Source organism: Nesoenas mayeri (assembly GCF_963082525.1).
Source record: "Nesoenas mayeri genome assembly, chromosome: 5".
Classification (NCBI taxonomy): Eukaryota; Metazoa; Chordata; class Aves; order Columbiformes; family Columbidae; genus Nesoenas; species Nesoenas mayeri.
The window spans coordinates 42,494,512-42,514,895 of NC_137548.1; the positions used below are offsets into that span (position 1 = coordinate 42,494,512).

The 20,384-nt window shown below is 55.3% G+C and overlaps 1 protein-coding gene across 3 annotated transcripts in view; it reads left to right on the forward strand.

The window, feature by feature from the left end:
* The window catches only part of DGKZ (diacylglycerol kinase zeta), a gene marked incomplete at both ends in the record, with an annotated part of 44,147 nt that extends 26,488 nt beyond the window's left edge, over nucleotides 1-17,659 (forward strand). For 2 of the 3 annotated variants that reach the window (XM_080345443.1, XM_080345442.1), the window contains 23 exons: nucleotides 34-105; nucleotides 397-492; nucleotides 754-836; nucleotides 1,373-1,433; nucleotides 1,843-1,956; nucleotides 2,329-2,469; nucleotides 2,985-3,063; nucleotides 3,355-3,410; nucleotides 4,465-4,527; nucleotides 4,761-4,834; nucleotides 4,945-5,056; nucleotides 5,361-5,560; nucleotides 5,863-5,963; nucleotides 6,088-6,167; nucleotides 7,637-7,706; nucleotides 11,601-11,641; nucleotides 12,230-12,420; nucleotides 12,871-12,902; nucleotides 13,679-13,722; nucleotides 14,104-14,224; nucleotides 14,772-14,808; nucleotides 15,101-15,200; nucleotides 17,543-17,659. In XM_080345443.1, coding sequence (XP_080201569.1) covers nucleotides 34-105; nucleotides 397-492; nucleotides 754-836; nucleotides 1,373-1,433; nucleotides 1,843-1,956; nucleotides 2,329-2,469; nucleotides 2,985-3,063; nucleotides 3,355-3,410; nucleotides 4,465-4,527; nucleotides 4,761-4,834; nucleotides 4,945-5,056; nucleotides 5,361-5,560; nucleotides 5,863-5,963; nucleotides 6,088-6,167; nucleotides 7,637-7,706; nucleotides 11,601-11,641; nucleotides 12,230-12,420; nucleotides 12,871-12,902; nucleotides 13,679-13,722; nucleotides 14,104-14,224; nucleotides 14,772-14,808; nucleotides 15,101-15,200; nucleotides 17,543-17,659 — 2,085 coding nt within the window. Of the gene's footprint in view, nucleotides 1-33; nucleotides 106-396; nucleotides 493-753; nucleotides 837-1,372; nucleotides 1,434-1,842; nucleotides 1,957-2,328; nucleotides 2,470-2,984; nucleotides 3,064-3,354; nucleotides 3,411-4,464; nucleotides 4,528-4,760; nucleotides 4,835-4,944; nucleotides 5,057-5,360; nucleotides 5,561-5,862; nucleotides 5,964-6,087; nucleotides 6,168-7,301; nucleotides 7,347-7,636; nucleotides 7,707-11,600; nucleotides 11,642-12,229; nucleotides 12,421-12,870; nucleotides 12,903-13,678; nucleotides 13,723-14,103; nucleotides 14,225-14,771; nucleotides 14,809-15,100; nucleotides 15,201-17,542 lie in introns of all 3 variants that reach the window. The other variant, XM_080345441.1, reaches the window with a different exon arrangement.
* Between the last annotated feature and the right edge of the window lie 2,725 nt (nucleotides 17,660-20,384).

Genomic DNA, 20,384 nt, shown 5'->3' on the forward strand with positions numbered 1-20,384 from the left:
AAGTTCTTTGTTTTTTTTTTCCTTTCTCTCTAGAATCCACTGAAATCTAGCAAGAAGAAGAAGAGGACATCATTCAAGCGGAAATCCAGCAAAAAGGGGGCCGAGGTAAGAGATGGGGGGACAGGGAACGCCCTTGTCTTGGAAGAGTACAGGGGCTGGGCAGCGAGGAGCAGGATCGGAAGACAAAGGGGCCTTGCCAGGTCTGCACTGCATTTAAGGAGGTTGAGGTGGGGGCAGGGTGCCTGTTGGCAGGGCAAATCCCAGCTATGAGGCTTGCGGGGTGGCTGGGACATTATGTTCCACCCACTCCTGACTGTATGTGATGTTAGGGCTTAGCTGGAGGTAGGAGTTTGCATTTCCCTGTGTTTGTTGAAGGACCTGTGGTGTCTCTTGCAGGAAGGGAGGTGGAAACCTTTTGTCATCAAGCCCATGCCAGCTCCTCTCATGAAGCCCTTGCTGGTATTTGTGAACCCCAAGAGCGGTGGGAATCAGGTATGGCTTCGTCCTACATCTCCCTGAGAAGGCAGCTTTGTGGGGGCATGGCCATTTGACTGCTAAGGATTGAGCATGGTTTTTGTGATGTGTCAGCTGCAGAAGATGCAAGGCAACCCCCACAATGCCAGTTTGCTGCCTGGCAATTCCCACCTAGGCCAGGCTTTTCCTGAGTCCTCCCCAGGATGCTATTGTCTTGGCCTGTCCTCAGGACCAGGTGCCTTCTCCTGATCCCTGCTGAAGTCTTCCTTGTCCTGACAGGGAGCCAAGATCATCCAGTCCTTCATGTGGTATCTCAACCCACGGCAAGTTTTCGACCTCAGCCAGGGTGGACCCAAGGAGGCGTGAGTACTGATGGAGCAGCCCCCTTCTCTCCACCACCTCTGCTCCACATATTTCTCTTTGAGTTCTTCCCATGGCTCGTGAAGGCTGGGTGCTCCATAGATACCTTGCACAAAGCATCCCAATAATTTCATACTTTGAGAGACCTCTCTAGGATACCTTGCAGTTGGTCAGCGTTTCCTGCTGGAGGGCTGGTCTAATGATAAGGCTAGTGACAAAGAGACCAGCTGTGGGGTGACATTCCCAAATCTAATTCATTACGTTCCATTAATGTCACTTGAGTCTTGTCTGCTTGCTGCGTTTCAGTTTATCACCATGTACGTGGACTGTGGACACCCTGCTCTTCCTACACAAGAGCTGGTGAAGCCAAAGCTACTGTGGCTTTGCCCACTGCTGTGAACTGCTGTGGTGATGGGGAGGGGGACACACATGGTTTTGTGAATGCCACGGGCGCTGCATGGGCAGGGAGCCCTGCAGCCACTGTGTAACACCTATGGTGACTTTGCCCTCCCGTCCTTACCCACTCCATTCCCTGCAGACTGGAGCTGTACCGCAAGGTCCACAACCTCCGGATCCTGGCGTGCGGGGGAGATGGCACGGTGAGTCCCCCAGCCCCTTCATGCTTGCAGTGCCCTTCGCCCTAGGCCCTGCCAGTGCCAGCAGCAGCCCTGCTCGCTGTATGTAATCCAGAATAGGGCAAAATGTGCCCACTGTGTCCGTGGTCCAGCTGATGACATTGATACAGCAAGTCTCCTCTTGCACTGCTCCAGGGAGTGCTTGTCTGTGTCCTCTCTGGATTTGTAGCCCTTTGGGGGGCCAGTGTCCTCACTGGTTTAGTGGTATCTCCTGCAGCACCTGCTAGGAGCATTAAAGACTGAAGAGCCTTGGTGGTGGCCAAGGTGACCCCCTCTCTGCGCTTCTGCCATCACTAGTGCTCTCAGTCACCTCCACCTGCCTGCCAGTCCGTGAAATAACCAGCTGTTTCTTTGTGCTCTTTTGCTTGAGCAGGTGGGCTGGATACTCTCCATTCTGGACGAGTTACGCCTCAACCCACCTCCTCCTGTGGCCATCCTACCTTTGGGGACAGGAAACGACTTGGCCAGGACGCTGAACTGGGGTGGGGTGAGTGATGGGCACAAGAGCCTGCTGCTGTCAGAGTGGGGATTTGCATGTGCTGTGTGTTTTGACTTTCCCTGTACACAGACCAACAAATAAGTGCCACTTGGATGTTACTGTTCTTCTGACTTTTGAATTATTCTGCATTAGATTATAATCTATTAGGACATTAACAAAAGCAATTCTTATTTCTAACTTTGGGAGATCCTCAGAAGGAAAATGTGTTGTTTTAAACTTAAAGTCATGCTTTGTTGTGCATTCAAGTAAAATCAGTCTTTTCCACATCTTTTTGTTCTGGGATGTCTTCCCAAAGCCCACTCTCTCGGGAATCTCTGCAGGAGGCAGGTAGGAGACTTACCAAGTCCTGCTCTTCACCAGGGTTACACAGATGAGCCTCTGTCCAAGATTCTGTCGCATGTGGAAGATGGGAACATTGTGCAGCTGGATCGCTGGAACCTCCATGTGGAGCCAAATCCTGATGCAAACCCTGAGGAAAAGGATGAGGTGGCCACAGACAAGGTGGGACACCTCCACTCTGTGTTCATTCCCTGCACTGAGGGTCTGTGTTCTTCTTCAACCACTGGCTCAGGCTGTCCCAGCACCTGGGGCTACAGCATTGGGTTGGTGTTTCCCTCTCCCTTCTTCACTTCCACTCCTCTTCTCATGGCTGTAACCCACAGCACTCATGATGAGATGTGTAGAGATCAGAATTGAATGTCTAACAGAGGTTTTTAACCACAGCTTGCAACAGGTGTAAGCCCAGTCTCCTCTGAGACTGGTTCTTTAGGAGAAACATGGGTGATTGCAGGTATCTGAGAGAGCAAGGTTTGTCCCCTTGGGCTACATCTCTTACCCCTAGGAGCCAGGGGCCAATCTGTCATCTCAGGCTGGTGACCTCTGTATTTTCCTGGAGGGGAGGCAAGTGCACTTCTTCAGCCTCCTGAGCAGTGTACATGGCTCTGCTATAGCCTGATCTCGTCTTTGCTGGGGCTATACACTGGCGTCCTCATCCTTTTTCCTCCTTTCCATTTCAGCTCCCCTTGGATGTCTTTAATAACTACTTCAGCCTTGGCTTTGATGCGCGGGTGACACTGGAGTTCCATGAATCCAGAGGTACGTGGCAAGGCAGGGGCAGGCTCTGTGGTGAGGGAGTGCCCCAGAGGTGGGCCCATAAAACGTTCCTCAGGAAAAGGAACAAGAGGATTGCCCCAGGGACAGGCCTGGAGGTAAAATGTGAGGAGCAAGTGGAGGCTGCGGAGTGGGAAGAGGGGTCACTGTATGGGAGGGGAGCTGCGGGCTGCCTTCCAGCCAAGGATGGCTGCAGAGCTGTGTCTAGGGAGACCTGGCAAGTGAAGTATTTCTGTGTGCAGGCCAATGACCTGGACTTTTTTCTTCTTTCCCTAGAGGCCAACCCGGAGAAGTTCAACAGCCGGTTTCGGAATAAAATGTTCTATGCTGGGGTGAGTGTGTGGAGGATATCTGTGCATGCTTTCATTAGCAGCCTTAGCGTCAGCTGGAGCATGGGTATGGCCACGGCTCCTGTCCGCACCCTCAGCTCACTCATCCAAGTTAACACGGGCCTCCACATGAGGCCAAGCTGAGGCCCTCCCTGAAGCTGGAGAAAGGCTGCAGCCCTGGGAGCTGCAGCTCCTCTTTGGCTGCCAGTGCTGCTGGTGGTACAGCTTGCTCTCTGGCCTGTGGTGCAGTTGCTGTCTTGATCTCCTGCCACTATTGTTCTTGTTCTCTGGCTCACTGATGGTCACCCGCCTGGACCTCCCCAGAGCTGTCAGGAGGCAGGCTGTCCCCTCTGCAGAGGAATGGGAAGCCTTTCCGTAGAGTCCCCGCGCTACTTTGGTCTTTTCTTTTATACCTTGGGGCAGTTGCAGCTCTCTGGCTAATTATGCTGCCCTCCTGTATCTCACCTCTAGAGCTTTGTGCCTCAGTGTCACCTTTGTTCATCCATCTCCCCGTCCTCAGTTTACCTTCTTACCCAGGTGACTGAGTGATGGGTATTTCAGCAGTACTGAAGGCCCAGTGCTGCTCTGCACCATCTCACATCTCTCCTGCTTATGGTTCCCATCCTCTCTGTACAGCTAAACCTAAAGGGCACTCTATGATCTGTGTAAGAGAGGCCTTGCTGTCCTGGTGTCACTAAATGGGGTCACATCAGCTCTGTTTCGTGGTACTTCATTACAGCTTGAGACTGAATTTGTCTCTTGTGACTTGAGTCTCTCCCTGGAGGTGACCCACCTTCCCTAAACCTGGGACTGGGCTGGTAAGGGAGTACTGGGAGGTGTTACTGAAGGTCTGAGGTGCCTCAAGGTTTTTGGTACGCAAAATGATCAGAGGAATGGATCAGGTTGTTTTGGTAGGGGGAGAGAAGAGGGCTTTTGCCAGTGTACAAGGAAGGGATTTGCTCCTCTCAACAACTGAGGTCTGAAAGTCGGTGTCAGGCTTCCTGGCTGCTCATTTTGGTGCACATCTGGATGCTAACAGTGTCTCTTGTCTTGGCAGACGGCCTTCTCTGACTTCCTCGCTGGGAGCTCCAAGGACTTGGCGAAGCATGTCAAGTTGGTTGTGAGTGTGCAGGGATGCTGTGGGCTGGGGAAGGGGTGGGCTGTGGAGGGGCAAGGAGCACACTGAGTGTCTCTGGGTTGGGGAGAGGATGTCTTTCCTGGGAGCATCAGCTTCCCCTGCCTTGGAAGACAGGCACTGTAGGGAGGAAAGAGGGGAGCCCATTTTCTCCCAAGTGGGTAGGGTGGGCCAGGCCCCCTCATTCAGCAGCCTGAACACCCCTGTGCTGTCTCCAGTGTGATGGGACAGACCTGACCTCCAAGATCCAGGACTTGAAGCCCCAGTGCCTGGTCTTCCTGAACATCCCCAGGTGAGCAGCACTAGGACCTGCCCTCATGTGCTGGGTTCCTCACTCCATGCCACAGATCCCTACCTGGGTTTGGGGTGCCTGTCCTTGCAGTGCTCACCATCTCTTCACAGGTACTGTGCAGGCACCATGCCCTGGGGCAACCCCGGGGAGCACCATGACTTTGAGCCACAGCGTCACGATGATGGCTGCATTGAAGTTATTGGTTTCACCATGACGTCCCTGGTGAGTCAATGCTGTTGCTGGTTGCAGCCAACAACCAGGGGAGTGACTGGTCCCATTCACTGGGTGTCAGCCAGCCTCCCAGCTCCACAGCGTCCCTCCGGAGGAGCTGTGGTGCTGGCCTGTGTGACACTGTTTGCTCTCTGAGGTTTAGGCAAAGTGCTGTCATGCCCTGGTCTTTGTGGATCCCTTCCCACAGTGACCAGGCCTGACACCCTCAGAACTTGGTTTACTCGCAACATCTGGCTGACAATGAGTCAGCCACTCCTCAGTCCATGCTCTGCTCTTACTCTGGACCCTTTCACAGGCTGCCTTGCAGGTCGGTGGCCATGGGGAGCGTCTGTGCCAGTGCCGGCAGGTGGTTCTCACCACAGCCAAGGCCATCCCTATGCAGGTAGATGGAGAGCCCTGCAAGCTGGCGGCTTCTAGCATCCACATCTCCCTGCGCAACCAAGCCAACATGGTGCAGAAGACCAAGCGGCGCAACTCCATGCCTCTGCTCAATGAGTAGGTTCCTCAGATCAATCTGCCACCTCCTCTTCAAAGCAGAAGGGATGGAGGGAAAGGGATGAGACTGATCCATCACTCCCAGAGGCGTTTCGATCCTCTCTCAAGGAGGGCCTGGGAAGGGATCAGGTAACAGATGTATGGCCAGACCCTGATCCTGGAGAAGCGGCTGGTGCCAAGCTCCCCACCCCAGTCTGTGTACAAGACTCTGCTATAGGCTGTTTTGGAGGGGTGAGTGGGATAAGGAGAAAGTGGGCTGTAATTTCCTGATACCTTCCCCTTTCCATCCCCGCTGCATACAGCCAGCAGCCAGTGCCCGAGCGGCTACGGATCCGGGTGAGCCGAATCAGCATGCATGACTATGAGGTGCTGCACTATGACAAGGAGAAGCTCAAGGAAGCCTGTGAGTGACTATGGGGTGGGAGACACAGCCCCCGAGTCTGGCGGTGCCCTCAGCTAAGCTGGGCTAGGTGTTGGGGATGGGACACAGGCTGCTCCCTGAGTCATGTCTGTGCCCTGTTGTGCAGCTGTGCCACTGGGGATCATCGTGGTTCCAGGAGACAGCGACCTGGAGTTGTGCCGGACCCAAATTGAGAGGCTGCAGGAGGTGAGGCTTTGCATGGGAAGTGGTCATGGCTGGTTGCCAAGGATGGAGGGGCTCAGGGAGGGGATTTCTGAGCCTCCTTGACCTGCACACACCAACATACGTGCTCCCGCTTCTTGTAGCAGGTTCCAGTTTGCCTTCACCATGTTGTGGAGGCAGGATCCCAAGCTGCATGGCCTGTTGCTGCCTACTCTTTGGCAACTTCTTTCTCAGTGCTGCTCTTCTGACCTTGTTCTCTAGGCAGAGTGTCGGGGGCCCAGAAAAATAAGGGGGCAGTGGAAGAACCCAGCACACATCCTATGGGACATGTCACCACCCGGGTGTTTGGGGAGGCCTTTCCTCTGTCCCTTTGTTTGCTGTGCTGTGTTCCTTCAGCCCTCTGCAGGTTCTGTGTTACCTGGCACAGCTCTCCCTGCCCCCAGGTGTCTAGATTAGGCTTGTTCCCCCTCCAGGTCTTTTCATTTGCAAGTACTAAACTTTGTGCTCCTGCCAGCGTGCTAGTGCGTGTCCATGACCCAGACATGGGCTGTGTAACCCTTGCTCCTGGTGAGCAGTGCCTTCTCAGCCCACAGCCTGCCTCCTGGTGCCACACTGCTTGGTCTGATTTTCTCACAGAAGATTGCAGAGACCTTGCTCAGTCCCCAGTTAACTGGCTCTTGTGCCTGAGGGAATCCCATCCAGAGTGTGTGTAGTGTCCTGAAGGGCTGAGTTGCAGAGCAGCTTGCCCAGGCAGGCACACTGGCTTCTGCTGCTTGCTCTGCCTGCTCTGCTGCCTGTCCCCTGCTCGCCTTTTTCCCAGGCACTGGTGGGGACATGCAGACAGACTAGTAGCTCCAGGGCTTAGAGCGTAATGCTTTCCTATGGTGTCAGCCTGGTAGACTGATGCCTCTGCAACCTCCTTCACCTCTAAAGCTGTGCATCAAGGCTGGTGTTCCACAGTCACCTTGTGGTTTACCCCTTCTCTCTCCATGGGGAAACACTGTGCTCTGGCTTCAGAGCAGAGCAGAGACCAGGGACCTTGGCCAGGCAGTGTGTAAAGCCAGCTGTGGCAGCACATTAAGCAAACCCCAACGGGACAAGAGGGGCTGGGGAGTCATTCAGACAAAGGCTGTAATGGCACACCTTGCCTTTCTGCAGGATTTCCCTCCACAGCCCTCTGCTTTAGAGCGCCTGCTCCTTCAGGTGTGTATGGCCTCGCTCTGTCCCCCGGGCCCACCTGTCATGTCCACTGTGCTGGTCTTGTGGGCTCATCCTGTTGGCACCTCTCTTTCCAGCGAGCTGGTGTGTGTCACCTGCAGTCTGTCCTGTGCTGGTTCCCATCTCTGTGTGCTGTGCCTCTGTTCAAGTTCCCCTTGCCATCCAGACAGCTGTGGTCTTCCATGTCTGCAGGGACCTTTCAAAGCAAGAGAGATGTTCTGGGGAGAGATGGGAAGGACAAGAGACATGACTTTATCCTCTATTTTTTAATGCAGGAGGGAGATGGAGCCAAACCAAAGACACTGTCATCCCAGAAGCTGTCGCCCAAGTGGTGCTTCCTTGACTGTGAGTATCATCTTCCCCTGGGAGTGCTGACTGTATCTGAATTTGGGGGAGTGAGAGGACAGACCTTCAGTGACAAGCCTCTAAGAGCCACGTGGGAATTGGGACTCATGGATATTGGGGTCTTCGCAACCAAGTGCAGCAGTTTTTCACCCCAGGCTGTGTCTCTGGCTGCTGACCACAAGTGGAGTAAGGGGTATCTGCTGGTCTTCTGTCCCCAGAGCTGAAGGCAGGTTGGTGGCACATGTCCTGTCACTGCAGGATTGCTGGGGTTGCTCTCCTGTGTCATGCAGGCAGGGGGCCCCCCTGCTCCAGCATGCTGGGAGCCAGGCTCACCATAAGCATCCCAGTGCTATGGGAGAGGGTCCCTGCTGGGCTCCAGTTGCTTCTCTGCTGCCTGAAAGTAACTTTCTCCTTTCCCTTTGCCTTCACTGGCCAAGAGGCTCCAGAGCTCCCCCCTCTATACCTGGAAGTTGGCTGAGAGACTCAAAGGAGCAGGGCTTATTTGGAAAGCTTTAAACTAGATTTGAAGGGGGATGGGGTTGTAGGTGGGCTTGCACCAGTGGGGCAGCACTCTAGAATTGATGAAGACCAGGAGGCCTCCCATCCCCCTAGGGTGAAATCGGTGTGCTCAGCTTGTTCCCTGAAACACCTGTACACCAGTGCACATGGCATGGGGAATAAGCAGGAGAAGTTAGAAACCTGTGTTCGGTCAGGAGATTATGATCTGGTGGCAGTTACAGAGACATGGTGGGACAGCCCACATGACTGGAATGTGGTCATGGATGGCTATGTCCTCCTCAGGAAAGACAGGCCAGCCAGGCATGGTGGTGGAGTTGCTCTTTACATGAGAGAGCAACTACAATGCATTGAGTACTGTCCAGGCACGGATGAGGAGCTATTTGAGAGTCTGTGGGTGAGAATTAAGGGGCAGGCTGGCAGGGGTGATACTGTTGTGAGTGTCTATTACAGGCCACCAGATCAGGGTGAGGAAGTTGATGAAGCCTTCTACAGACAGCTGAGAGCAGCCTCACAATTATGGTTGTTGTGGGGGATTTTAACTACTCTGATGTTTGTTGGAAGGACTGCTCAGCCAGCCAGCCACAGACCAGGAGGTTCCTCCAGTGCATTGATGATAACTTCCTCATGCAAATGGTGGAGGAGCCGACTAGGAGAGGTGCACTGCTGGACCTCATCCTCACTAACAACGAGGGTCTGGTTGAAGCAGTAAAGGTCGAGGGCTGCCTTGGCTGCAGCGACCATGAGATGGTTGAGTTCAGGATCTTGTGTGGCAGGAACAGAATACCAAGCAGAATCGCAACCCTGGACTTCAGCAGGGCAAACTTTGACCTCTTCAAACAATTGCTAGGGGAAATCCCATGGGCAAGGCTGCCTGAAGGTAAAGGGGCCCAAGATAGTCGATTAGCATTCAGGGACTGCTTCTACCAGGCTCAAGATCAGAGCATCCCGACAGGTAGGAAGTCAAGGAAGGGAGTCAGGAGACCTGTGTGGTTAAACAAGGAACTGCTGGGCAAGCTCAAGTGGAAAAGGAGAGTTTACAGATCATGGAAGGAGGGGCTGGCCACTTGGGAAGAATGTAAGGCTGTTGTCAGGGGATGTAGGGAGGCAACTAGGAAAGCTAAAGCCTCCTTAGAATTAAACCTGGGGAGAGGGGTCAAAGACAACAGAAAGAGCTTCTTCAAATACATAGCAGATAAAACTAACACTAGAGGCAATGTAGGCCCACTGATGAATGAGGTGGGTGCCCTGGGGACAGAAGATACAGATAATGCAGAGTTACTGAATGCAGCCTTTGTCTCTGTCTACTCTGCCGGAGGCTGTCCTGGGGAGCCCTGTACCGCTGAGGCCACAGAGGAAGTCAGGACAATGGAGGAGTCTGCCTTAGTTGATGAGGACTGCGTTAGGGAGCAATTAAGCAACCTGGACATCCATAAATCCATGGGGTCGGATGGGATGCACCCGCAGGTGCTGAGGGAGCTGGCTGAGGTCATTGCTGGACCACTTTCCATCATCTTTGCTAAGTCTTGGGAAACGGGAATGGTGCCTGAGGAAAGCAAATGTTACTCCAGTCTTCAAAAAGGGCAAGAAGGAGGACCTGGGTAACTATAGACCGGTCAGACTCACCTCCATCCCTGGAAAGGTGATGCAACAACTTGTCCTTGGTGCCATCTCAAGGCGTATCAAGGATAGGGGAAGTTGTGGTTGACCAACCTCATAGCCTTTTATGGGGACATAATGAGGTGGATAGATGATGGCAGAGCAGTGGATGTGGTCTACCTTGATTTCAGTAAAGCATTTGACACAGTCTCCCACAGAATCCTTACAGCTAAACTGAGAGAGTGTGGTCTGGACGATCAGGTAGTGAGGTGAACTGAGAACTGGCTGAAGGAAATAAGCCAGAGAGACATTCAAAACCCGCCTGGACACATTCCTGTGTAACCTCATCTAGGTGTTCCTGCTCCGGCAGGGGGATTGGACTAGATGATCTTTCGAGGTCCCTTCCAATCCCAAACATACTGTGGTTCTGTGAAATTCCTGCTGGTGGCACTTCATCTCCCTGCCTCCCAAGCAGCAGGACATAGGGCACAGCTGTGGGTTGCAGAGTGGGGCCTGGGAAACCTTGTGCTGGGCAGAGAGAATGCAGCTTCTCCCTTTGGGGTCCCAGCCCTGCGTGTGGGGCTGCTGGCACTGCTGCTCCCAGATGTGACTACCAGGGCTGCCACACCAGGACCACTTTCTCTCATCCTGCTGGTCTCCCAGCAGCAGGTTCTGGGCTCAGGAAAATGTGTCAGGAAAGAGGCCAGAGCCTCACTGAAGACAATGTAGGTTCATTCAAGCATCTGAATTACAGGCCTTCAGCAGCAGCTCACTGTCTGTAAATCTCCAGCCAGGACAGTATACATGAGGTTCTTTCACTCTACTCTGTCCCCACTGTGTTTGTGGAGAGAATTCCCCAGGGGTCCCACCACAGCAACCTCGCCTGGGCATGCACCAGCAGCCTGCTGAGACATGGAGGAAGTGCCATCTTATGTGTGGGGACCCAGTTGTCCTGGCACTGTGCTCTTGCTTGTCCTGCTCTCCCCTGGTGAGCTGCATGGGTCTGGCTCCAGCACAGCCACTTGCTCCATTGGTGTTGAAGGAGTTCCTCTCCTGATGTGGGATCTACCTAAGGAAGAAGGATGAGCAGAGGGATGCACTCATACAGGGTGCTGCCAGCAACAGGCTGGAGGCTGGTTTGAAGCTGTCCCGCTGTTCTAGGAGGCAGGAACTTGGACCTACAACTGGTGGTGGTGTGCTCCATTGTACCTGGCAGTCACAATCTCTGACATCACCTTGTGGTGGTCTGTGGCACATTATTCAGTCAAGTCAGTGGGAGGCTCAGCTCCCTCTTCTCACAGCCCCACTAAGTGCTCCCATTTCTTGGAACTCTGCAACAAGATGCACCATGTTAAATTGGAGTAGTTCCTCACCTGGTGCAACTGAATGCTGCGATGTACACAGCACAGTCCTGAGTTCATCTGCTCGGGCTAATGCTGGAGTACCTGGAAGCCCCTAGAAGGGCCAGAGCATCAGCTAGGTGTGTTCTTGCCTTCCCTATGGCTTCCTGCCAGGAGTCATTGAGGAACAGATAGCAAGCAAATGCAGAGGGGCATGTTGGTCTGTCAGCCCAAGGGCTGCTTCGTGGGTAAAGAGAACAGCAGGGTCCCAAAGGGAAGCAGGGCTGCTCCTGGTGAGGGGGTGCTGTTTGCTTTGCTGTGACCTCCATGCAGGCCACAAAGCGGCTGGTTAGTTTGCTAGCACTTGGTGACAGAGAGGGGCTGTCTCCCTCATACCGTGCCAAGAATCATTCTGTCTCACTCTGTCCCTGTCTTACAGCAACCACGGCTGATCGATTCTACAGGATAGACCGTGCGCAGGTGAGTGCAGCCTCGTCCTCCGCCATTGTCCCCCTCAGCATCTACTGGGAAGGAACTTGGGTGTCCTGCGTTCACATGGACCAACAGGCAGGCTCAGCCTTGGGGACACCCATGTCTCACATCAGTGCCCTGCCCTGGGGCATCAGCGGAGGGGTGGCATGGTGGGCCTGGCTGAGGACCAGCCCCGGCACCTCCAGATTCCTGTGGAAAAGGGAGGTAGTGTAGGTGGGAGCACAGAGACTTGGATCAGAAGCTGCCTGCAGGACCCTGCAGTGGAGGGGTTAAGGAATAGCAACATAGCAAGTCTGGCCAGGGCACCCAGCAACTGAGATTGTCTTACGCAGCAATAAATACTTTCCCTAGTGATGTCGATAGGGGGACATGGAGATGAGATGGAGATGTACGGCTCAGCTGCTAAGTTGGGAGGAGACACAGAGGCTTCCCGGGCACAGGTCCTAGGACTCTCTGAGCCACCATAATTCTGCTGAGTGAGTGGGTAGGCCACGAGGCCTGGGATGTGAGGGGATGGGAGATGGAGCTATACAGAAGCAGGTCTTGCTTCTGAGGAGGCTGACTTGTGCCTTTCAGGAGCACCTCAACTATGTGACAGAAATATCTCAGGATGAGCTCTATGTGCTGGACCCAGAGCTGGTGATCACCCAGACCGTGGGCACCTCTCCTGCTATGCCTGACCTTGTTGATTCGTCTGCCACACCCACAGAACACCTATTTGCATTCCCCTCCTCTTCCTCTACTTCACCCTCCTCTCCTGCCCCAAGGTGAGTCTGGAATGGGGGTGCTACGCCTCAGGAAAGATGGGCAGTGAGCCAGGGCTGGCTTCATAGCATTGATCCCTGGGCCAGATTACAGGGAGGCTCCCTGGAAGCAAGTGGGAATTCAGTGCAGAGTTAGAACAAGGGGTGAGACGATGTCTTGTTCTCCCTGCTCCGCAGCCAGTGCCACTGGAGGTAGTGGGGCAACACCAGGTGGCTCAGCTGTGGGGTCAAGCAGTAGAAATGGAGTGGAGATAGGGAAGAACCCACATTGGGGAAGAAGCAGATGGTGTGGCCAAAGAGCAACGACGTCCCTTGGCCTGCCTCTTCTCCTACCTGCTGGAGATTTGCCGTGGGCAGTCTTGTCCACAGCTGTCCCTCCAGCTGCAACATGCCCTTTTGGATGATCTGCCAGGAGAGGCAGGGCTAGTTATGCCTTTTCTTCTTCTCTTCCAGTGCTGAGCCTGCACACTGCCTCTCGCACAAAGGTGAGTCCTGTCCCACCGCCTGTCGCACCTCCTCTCAGGCTGCACTGGTTTGGGTCCCTGGCACATTTTTTTTGGCCTATCCTTTCCCTGGCATGCAAACAGGAGCTCTGCTGTGCATGTGCTAGGCAGGAGCACAGATCCCAGCAGGCAAGTGAGCCCACAGCTGGGGAGGAGAGACCTGACAGTGATTTGTGGAGCAGCCCAGCCAGGCGCCTTCCCGACTGACCGTGTGGGAACTGGCATGGCCGAGGGGTTAATCCCCCACCTGCAGAGCCAGTACTGTGGGCTAGGCTGAGGGCCTGTCTCTGCCAGGCAATCGTGGGAGCCTGAGAGGTGGGAGCACAAGGTCAGGGGCCTCACTGAGCTGAGCAAATGGAAAGAGTTCACTGGAGCTTGAGTGGAACCCAGTGCCTGGAAGTGTGAGTGAGTCATGGGTGAGAGATGTCTCGGCCACTGGCTGATGCCCAGATCTGCTCCTTGCTTCCATTACAAGTCATCCTGCCCGGGGGCAGAGATGGCTGCCCCTGCACATGCGCCTCCTTGGGGCTGAGGTCTGGCTGTGCCCCCAGCTATGTGGGGTCTCCTTCTTTCCCCTGGCTTGTCCCGTACATGCCTGAAGGTGAGTCACGTAAAGCCAGACTAACCAAAGGGTTAGCACCTGGAGGAGCTCCAGCTGACTGCTGAGCTGCCAGTACCCAGTCCTTGGCTCCAGGGTTAAATAAATGACATTGCAGCTAGGCTTTTCTGACCCCAAACCCACTTTTCCTTCTTTGCAGATGACCTTCTGATAGAAGCTGCCAAGAGTGGCAACTTCTGCAAGGTGGGTGCTCCTGCTGCCTGCTGTGATGTGCAGCCAGGGCTGCCTCTGGGTGCTGGCCCCACAGCCCGCTCGGCTGCGTGTCCCCTGGGCTATGGGAAGCCCTGCTGGCTGTACACCACGATTGCCCTGGAGCAGCTCCTGTTGAGGGCCTTCCTCCAGGAGCAGTGGCTGGAAAACAGACAGGCTCCTGGCAAGAAGCCCTATTCCTCCCCTGGGAGACATGGAGGGAAGGGACTTGGGGGTGTGGCTGAGCTGGATAAAGCTCCCCACAAGGCCCCAAATATCCACACAACCAACTGGGCACCCTGGGACAGGATGGTGAGGCTTGGGGCTTGCAGCTGTGAAAGGCAACTCATCCTGAGCAATCTGGCAATTCTGTAGTTCCAAGAGCTGCACCGGGCTGGAAGAGACCTGATGGTGCGAGACTCCTCAGGCCAGACCGTCCTCCACCATGCTGTCAAATCAGGGAGCAAGGACATCGTCAAATACATCATTGAAAATGGTGAGCTGAGGCCAGAGGGCCACCCTTAGCAAAGGAGCCCGGCAGCTGAAAAAGGCCAACCCTGTGCTTGGAGGGTGTGTTCCTGGGCTTAGATCCCTTCCCTCTGCATTTGCTATTAATACATACTCCTTCTGGTGTATGGGCTTTCCCTAGAATCTGTTTGCCAGCATTGGGGTGTCCCTATGGCTGTTACATGGTGTGGTCCTATCCTTGCAGGGACCAGCATATCTCTGGGAAACATTTCTCAGTGTCCTGCTTCTGCCTTCAGGCCAGCTGACCTATTGCTTCTGGCAGCTCCCACTGAAGTACAGGCTGCTTTGTTTTCATTTAGATATTTCTCTGTAATGAGTCCACAACAATTCTTCTCTGGTCTCAGCTGGGCTCAGATGCTGTTGCTGGCCTGAGTGTTTTGGAGCCAGGACCTTTGTAGGCAGCATAGAAAGAAACAGCAGCCGCTATGGAAAGATGCAGAGTGTGACTGGGGAGTAGGTGGGTCTGTCTCTGCCTTGCAGCTGGGTCTTACTTGCCCTGCACTTTCTCTCCACAGCCCCTTCAGAAATCCTCGATGCCACCGAGGAGGAGAAGTAAGTTGCTGACTGACTTGCATTACCTATTGGCCAGACCCTCTGTGAGGTGACCAGTTGTCTGGGCACTTACCAGCTGGCCTTGTTCTAATTACCAGCCACGGTTCCCAGTCCACGCTGGACTGACCGTCCCCAAGCAGCACGTCCTCCTCTGCCAGGGCTGCCTGAACAAACATGAGACCCACCGCGAGCTCCCGCTGCAACTGAATTGCTGTCCCTTGCTGCCACCCGCATGTGCTGCTTGTCCCTATTCAGGGGGGACGACTCACATTTCCCGCTTTCTCCTCCCCAGCGGCGAAACCAGCTTGCACCAGGCTGCAGCCTTACGCCAGCGCACTATCTGCCACTACATCGTGGAGGCCGGGGCTTCGCTCATGAAGACAGACCTGCAGGTGATGGTGGGGAGCCTGGCAGCGGGGCTTTCGGGTGAACCAGTGTGCTGGCAGGAGTGGGGCAGCAGGACAGCAGAGCAAGAGTGCTTTGGCTGAGGTCTTTGCCAGCTGGAGAGGAGCTGACATGAAGCACCCGCTCACCCAATAGAACCCAGCTGCCAAGGGGTTAAATGCCTCTCCTCCCTGCACTTCTCTCACTGTTGTTTTATTAAATTAGAAGCAAGGGGCTGGAATGTCTCATCCCTGTCTCCTTCTTCCCACCCTTTGGGGTCAGAGCAAGGACAGTCTCGCTGCGAGCTCCCTCCCAGCTGCAGGGCTCCCCCCGCTCTCCCCCGCAGACAGCCGTGATGGAGGCACTGGGAGCTCCTCTCAGCTGGTGAAGCCAGCCCATGGGGAGTGGGAGCGGGCAGTGGCAGCCCTTTTCTTCGCATGCTGAATTAATTGAGATATGCCTTGGTGCCAGGGACTTGTGCCAGCCCTGGCAGAGGAGTCACAGGAAGGGAGCTTAAGGCCGTGTTTCAGTGCAGAAGGTTCCCGGGGCTGGTGGGTCACACTATCGATGGAGGGTCATAGCAATGGGCTGTAACAGAGAAGATGTAGTGTAGTAACAAGCCAAGAAGGTGCGATCTCTGGGTCTGAAAGAGAGGGTGGGAGCCCAGATGAGTGGTGCAAGCTTGCTGGGGCCAGTGGAGCTTGGGGGCCACCTTAGACAACACACAGTCCCCTAACCAGCTACCAGGGAGGTGCTGTACAGGTGATCTCCAAAAACCATCACTCCTCCATGGTCCTGGCCAAGGCTTGGGCCTTGCACAGCACCCAGAGTGGGGCTGGCCTGGCTGGAGACTCAGCTGCCAGAGGCAAGGGGGCACAGCCCCTCTCTGCCCCCAACTCCTCATCTGCCTGAAGGAGAGGAGCAGCCCCCAGCCTGCCAGCACAAAAGGGAGCCCTGCTCAGGCATGATGGCTGCTTTGGGGAGCCAGGCTTGCATGTCCCTGTGCAAACACGTCTGGGTTTGTAACTGCCTGGGGACACCTCTGTGCCACTGCACTGACCTCACCTGGGCTCCAGGTCACAGCTGGCCTGCATGGGCAGGATCCAGCCTGCTGTCAGACCTGTATCACAAGTTCAGAGCGGGCTGGTCCCACACCACGGAGCAGTGAGGAAGGCTGAGCCTTATCGGCTGGCGTGCCGCGGCATGGCCGGGCAGGGGGCCCTGGCAGCTCCGGTTTCAGGCTGTGGGCAAGCAGCCTTGCAGCGCGGCTTCCGCAGGGGGACGGGAGAGAAACTCAATTCCTCCTGTTGTTTTCCCCCCCTGTGTTTAAATGAGCCCTTGCACTGAGGGGCTCTAGAGAGGAGGCCCTGACGGAAAGCCGGAAAGAGTGGTCTCAATCCCTCTGCCTGTGTGCATGACGGGGATGCATGTGAGACGGTGGGGCATGCCCAGTCTTGGGCTGCGTGTGCGAAAGGGGGTTTCTTGGGAGTGTTGCACCTCTCCACACCCGTGCAGGGGTGGGCTTTTGTCCACAGCCACATCCAGGCCCAGCAGAGGCTCTGCATGTCTGACCATTGTTCCTGCTGCAGAAATATGGCTGTGGGTCACTCTGGAGACCCCGGCACCCTGCCACAGCCGCCCGTGTCCCGCTGTGCACTAGGGGACCAGCTGGGCAGGTCGGGCATCCCTCTGGGGCTGGTTTTCAATGGCAGCTGCAGAGCGCCAGGTTTCTGTGGTCTTTCTCAGCAGCATGGCAGAGCCTGGGCACTTGGCAAAGAGAAGCGAGGAGCAGGGAGGAGGGGGGAACAGAGCGAGGAGATGGAGCTGGGAGCTGTTAACAGATTTGCTTTTTATGGAGTGCAGGAGTTCATTAGTGGACACAGTCCAGATGGCTGCAATAAGCTGGTGAAATGTGATCCTCCTCCGGGAGCAGGAGCACTAGCCAGGCTGCTGAGAGGGAAGGGGGGTTGGTATTCCTGGGCATTCCCCAGACATTCCTCACCCTCTCTTGCCTGCCTGTGCAGCACTGGGGAAGAGCAGGTCACAGGGACCAACCTTTGTCTCTTCCCGGACGGCTGGTGATGGTCAGGGATGGTCTCTGTATGGGACCAATGGCACTTCAGGGGACAGGTTCCAGCCCCGCAGCAAAACTGGGCTCCTCAGAAGCATGCTTTTTCTCTGTGGCCAGCACCTAGGCATTTGGCTACTGCCTGCCTTGGGGCTTGGCTGCAGGCTCTGCTGGACCCAGCTGCAGCCACCCTTTTGGTGGGGGAACGGGGGCACCTTTGGGTGCCAAGGCAGCATTCAGGCAGTGCTCGGCGCTCTGACATCTTTTGCCTCCTCTGTGCAGGGAGACACCCCCAAGCACCGTGCTGAGAAAGCCAATGACCCCGACTTAGCTGCCTACCTCGAGAACCGACAGCACTACCAGATGATCCAGCGGGAGGACCAAGAGACAGCTGTGTAGTGCTCGGCGTGCCTTAGCCCAAGCCAGCTCAGGCAGGAGGAGAAGAGAATGATGGCAATGGGCAGAGCTGTGAGTCTGGCCCAGCCCTCCCTAGATGTCAGCCTGGTCCCCGGAGGAGATGGAGACAGCAGAGCTCTGCCTCAGGCCGATGTACGTCTCTGTTCATGAGGACAGTGGGTATTTAGGACTTAAAGCCTGGCTCTTTGTGTGTTCCCCCTTTTGCCCCTCATCTACCATGTTCCCTGCCCTGGATGGGCTCCATCCTTCAGCTGCGTTGGGGCAGACCAGGCTCAAGCCCCTGGTCACCTGTGTGCACTGGAGTGATGCCAGTATCCCCTCTGCAGGCTCCTAACTATGATCCTTATGGGATATCATTGCTCACCACCTCTCCCTGCTAGCAGTGACCCTCTTTTAGATGCCTGGCTAGGTTTGTGTCCTGTTCCTCCTCTGCTGTCTGGCACAGCCGCAGGAGGCACAGGTTGTGCAGACAGACAGCAGAGGCCATAAGCCTCAGACTTGGTCCCAAGGGAAGCACTAGGACTTACTGCCCCTGCCTCCTCCTCCCTCCTGTTGGTTTACGGCTGCCCCACGTCTCTCTCTTGCCCTGCCAGGGCCTTCTGCAGTGGGAGGGGCATCCCTGGCACACCCAGCCTTCTCTCAGAACATGGGACTGGCGTAGCTGGAAGCGGGGCAGCTGCTGCCCTCCCAGTTGCTTTTAGCACTCAGCCAGTCAGGGATGGCTTGAAGGAAGGCCACTGAGCCCTCCCACCACCCTTCCCTCTGCAGGGCCAGGACTGGATAGGGGAGCCTGCACACCTGGGCATGTCTTCGTCAGCCTGCTGCAGCACGTAGCCATGGTGGAGAGCTGTGCTTGGCCTGGGCTGTACTGGAGCCTGTCATGTTTTCCAAATGCTGACTTGGATCTGGCTTCCCTCCCTGCTTCAGCTCTGCCCTGCCGGTGCTAGATATTGCACTGGGCTGGAGGGGCAGTGCTGAGGTCAGTGCTGCTCTCAGGGATTCCCCTCATGCCCCCTCAACCTGTCAACATGCATCCTCTGAGTCCAGCTCCTGCCATCCCCCAGATGGGATGCAGGGCTTTGCAGAAAAAACCTGGGAGCTCACCCAGCGCAGACACAAGTTCCCTGGGTAGGCCACCAGTTCATTCTCTCCAGTTTTAGCAGAAAGAGGGATTTGGATCCATAGGAAGCATCAGGGCTCCCAGCCCCAAGTCACGCCTGCAATGACATGGCATTTCACCTACCACCTGCCAGGGGGCACGAGACCATGACTCATCTCCCATGGATTCTGTGGGTGCTGAGCATCCACAGATGCATCAAGACAGCCCTTCAGCAACTGTTTTGCAGCACTGACAGTCTCTGGGACCAGGAGGTGCCAGAAGAGGAGGAGGCTCTGGGCCTTGCAGACCTGCTCAGCACCTTTGAGTAGGCAGCGGTTGCGAAGCAGGTTGCTGCTCACAGCTTGGGCCTCAGGAGAGGATGCTGCTGCCGTGTGGGATCTGTACGGTCCAACCTGCCATCACACTCAGCTGTGCCCGTTGGGTAGTGCTGGGTGGCACTGTTTGGATCTCTCCTAATACCAATACCAAAAAATGGATATGAGGATGACTCAGGGAACCAGAATACCCTTCAGGCTTTTTGACCAGGGGGTAGAGTTCCCTGGGATGAAGGATGCTGTGGTGGGCAGCAGAGGCACAGGGCAATGCAGAATGCCAGGACCCAGTGGCAGTATTAGTCATCAATAACGATAGCATCCTGGCACATTCAGAGCTGGGGTGCTCCAGCAGTGCCTGGAGTTCCCATTGGCACTGCTCACTGGCCACCAACAAAAAAGGCACTGTCATCTTCTCAAAGGTGCAAACCACTGCCCCCCAGCTAGGACGTCTAGCTTGGCCTGGAGGCATTTACAGCCCCAGCTTCCCCCCTTCTTCCCCATTTTTATCTTCCCGTATAGTTTTTGTACAGGTAGTTGAGAGACACACTGTCCCTCTCCCCGCCTGGTCCCTCCATGCACGCGTGAGCTGAGTTGCTGTGCAATTCCAAGCCCGGCTTGTATTTCGGCGGAGGGGAAGTTGGTCTCCCTGCCCATGGAGGGCAGGGGTTCTGTGCAATACCTGAGTCTGTGTTTCCTAGACGCTGTCGTAGGACTGTATTTTTGTAACTCTGTGAGGGTGTTGGCTCCAGCAGGCCAAGGGCCTGGCATGAGCCTGTGTTCCCATTGCTTTTTGACTTGGACCGTTTGGATGTTGTTGTTTCTTGCCATTGAAATAAAGAGATGGATGTTTTAGTTCCTGTCTCCAGCTGCATTCATGAGAATATGGTGGGCACTGCACAAGTGCCACCCCTCAAGGTTGTACCCCAAGGCTTCTGACCCTGTCCTAACTTGGAGATGCTCTGGGGAGTTCTCTGCTGGGCCAGGTCCTTGCCCACTTCCCTGTACAGCATCCCTCTGGGACAGCTGCTGGATACAGTGACTTTGTCCTGAGGGACCTTCTTCCTGACTCTGTGGCATACATCAATATTTGGTGTAACATGGAACCAGGGAGAAACCACACTGCTGTCCCAAGGGATCCAGAAGAGCTCAGAAGTGTGTACCAGGAGCGGGCAGCCTGCTGTTCCCACCCTGCTCTTGTGCCGCTCTGGGGCAGGAGGCGGCAACTCCAGCATGTCAATCCTGCTGTGCGCTTTGCAGCCACACGGCTTTCAAT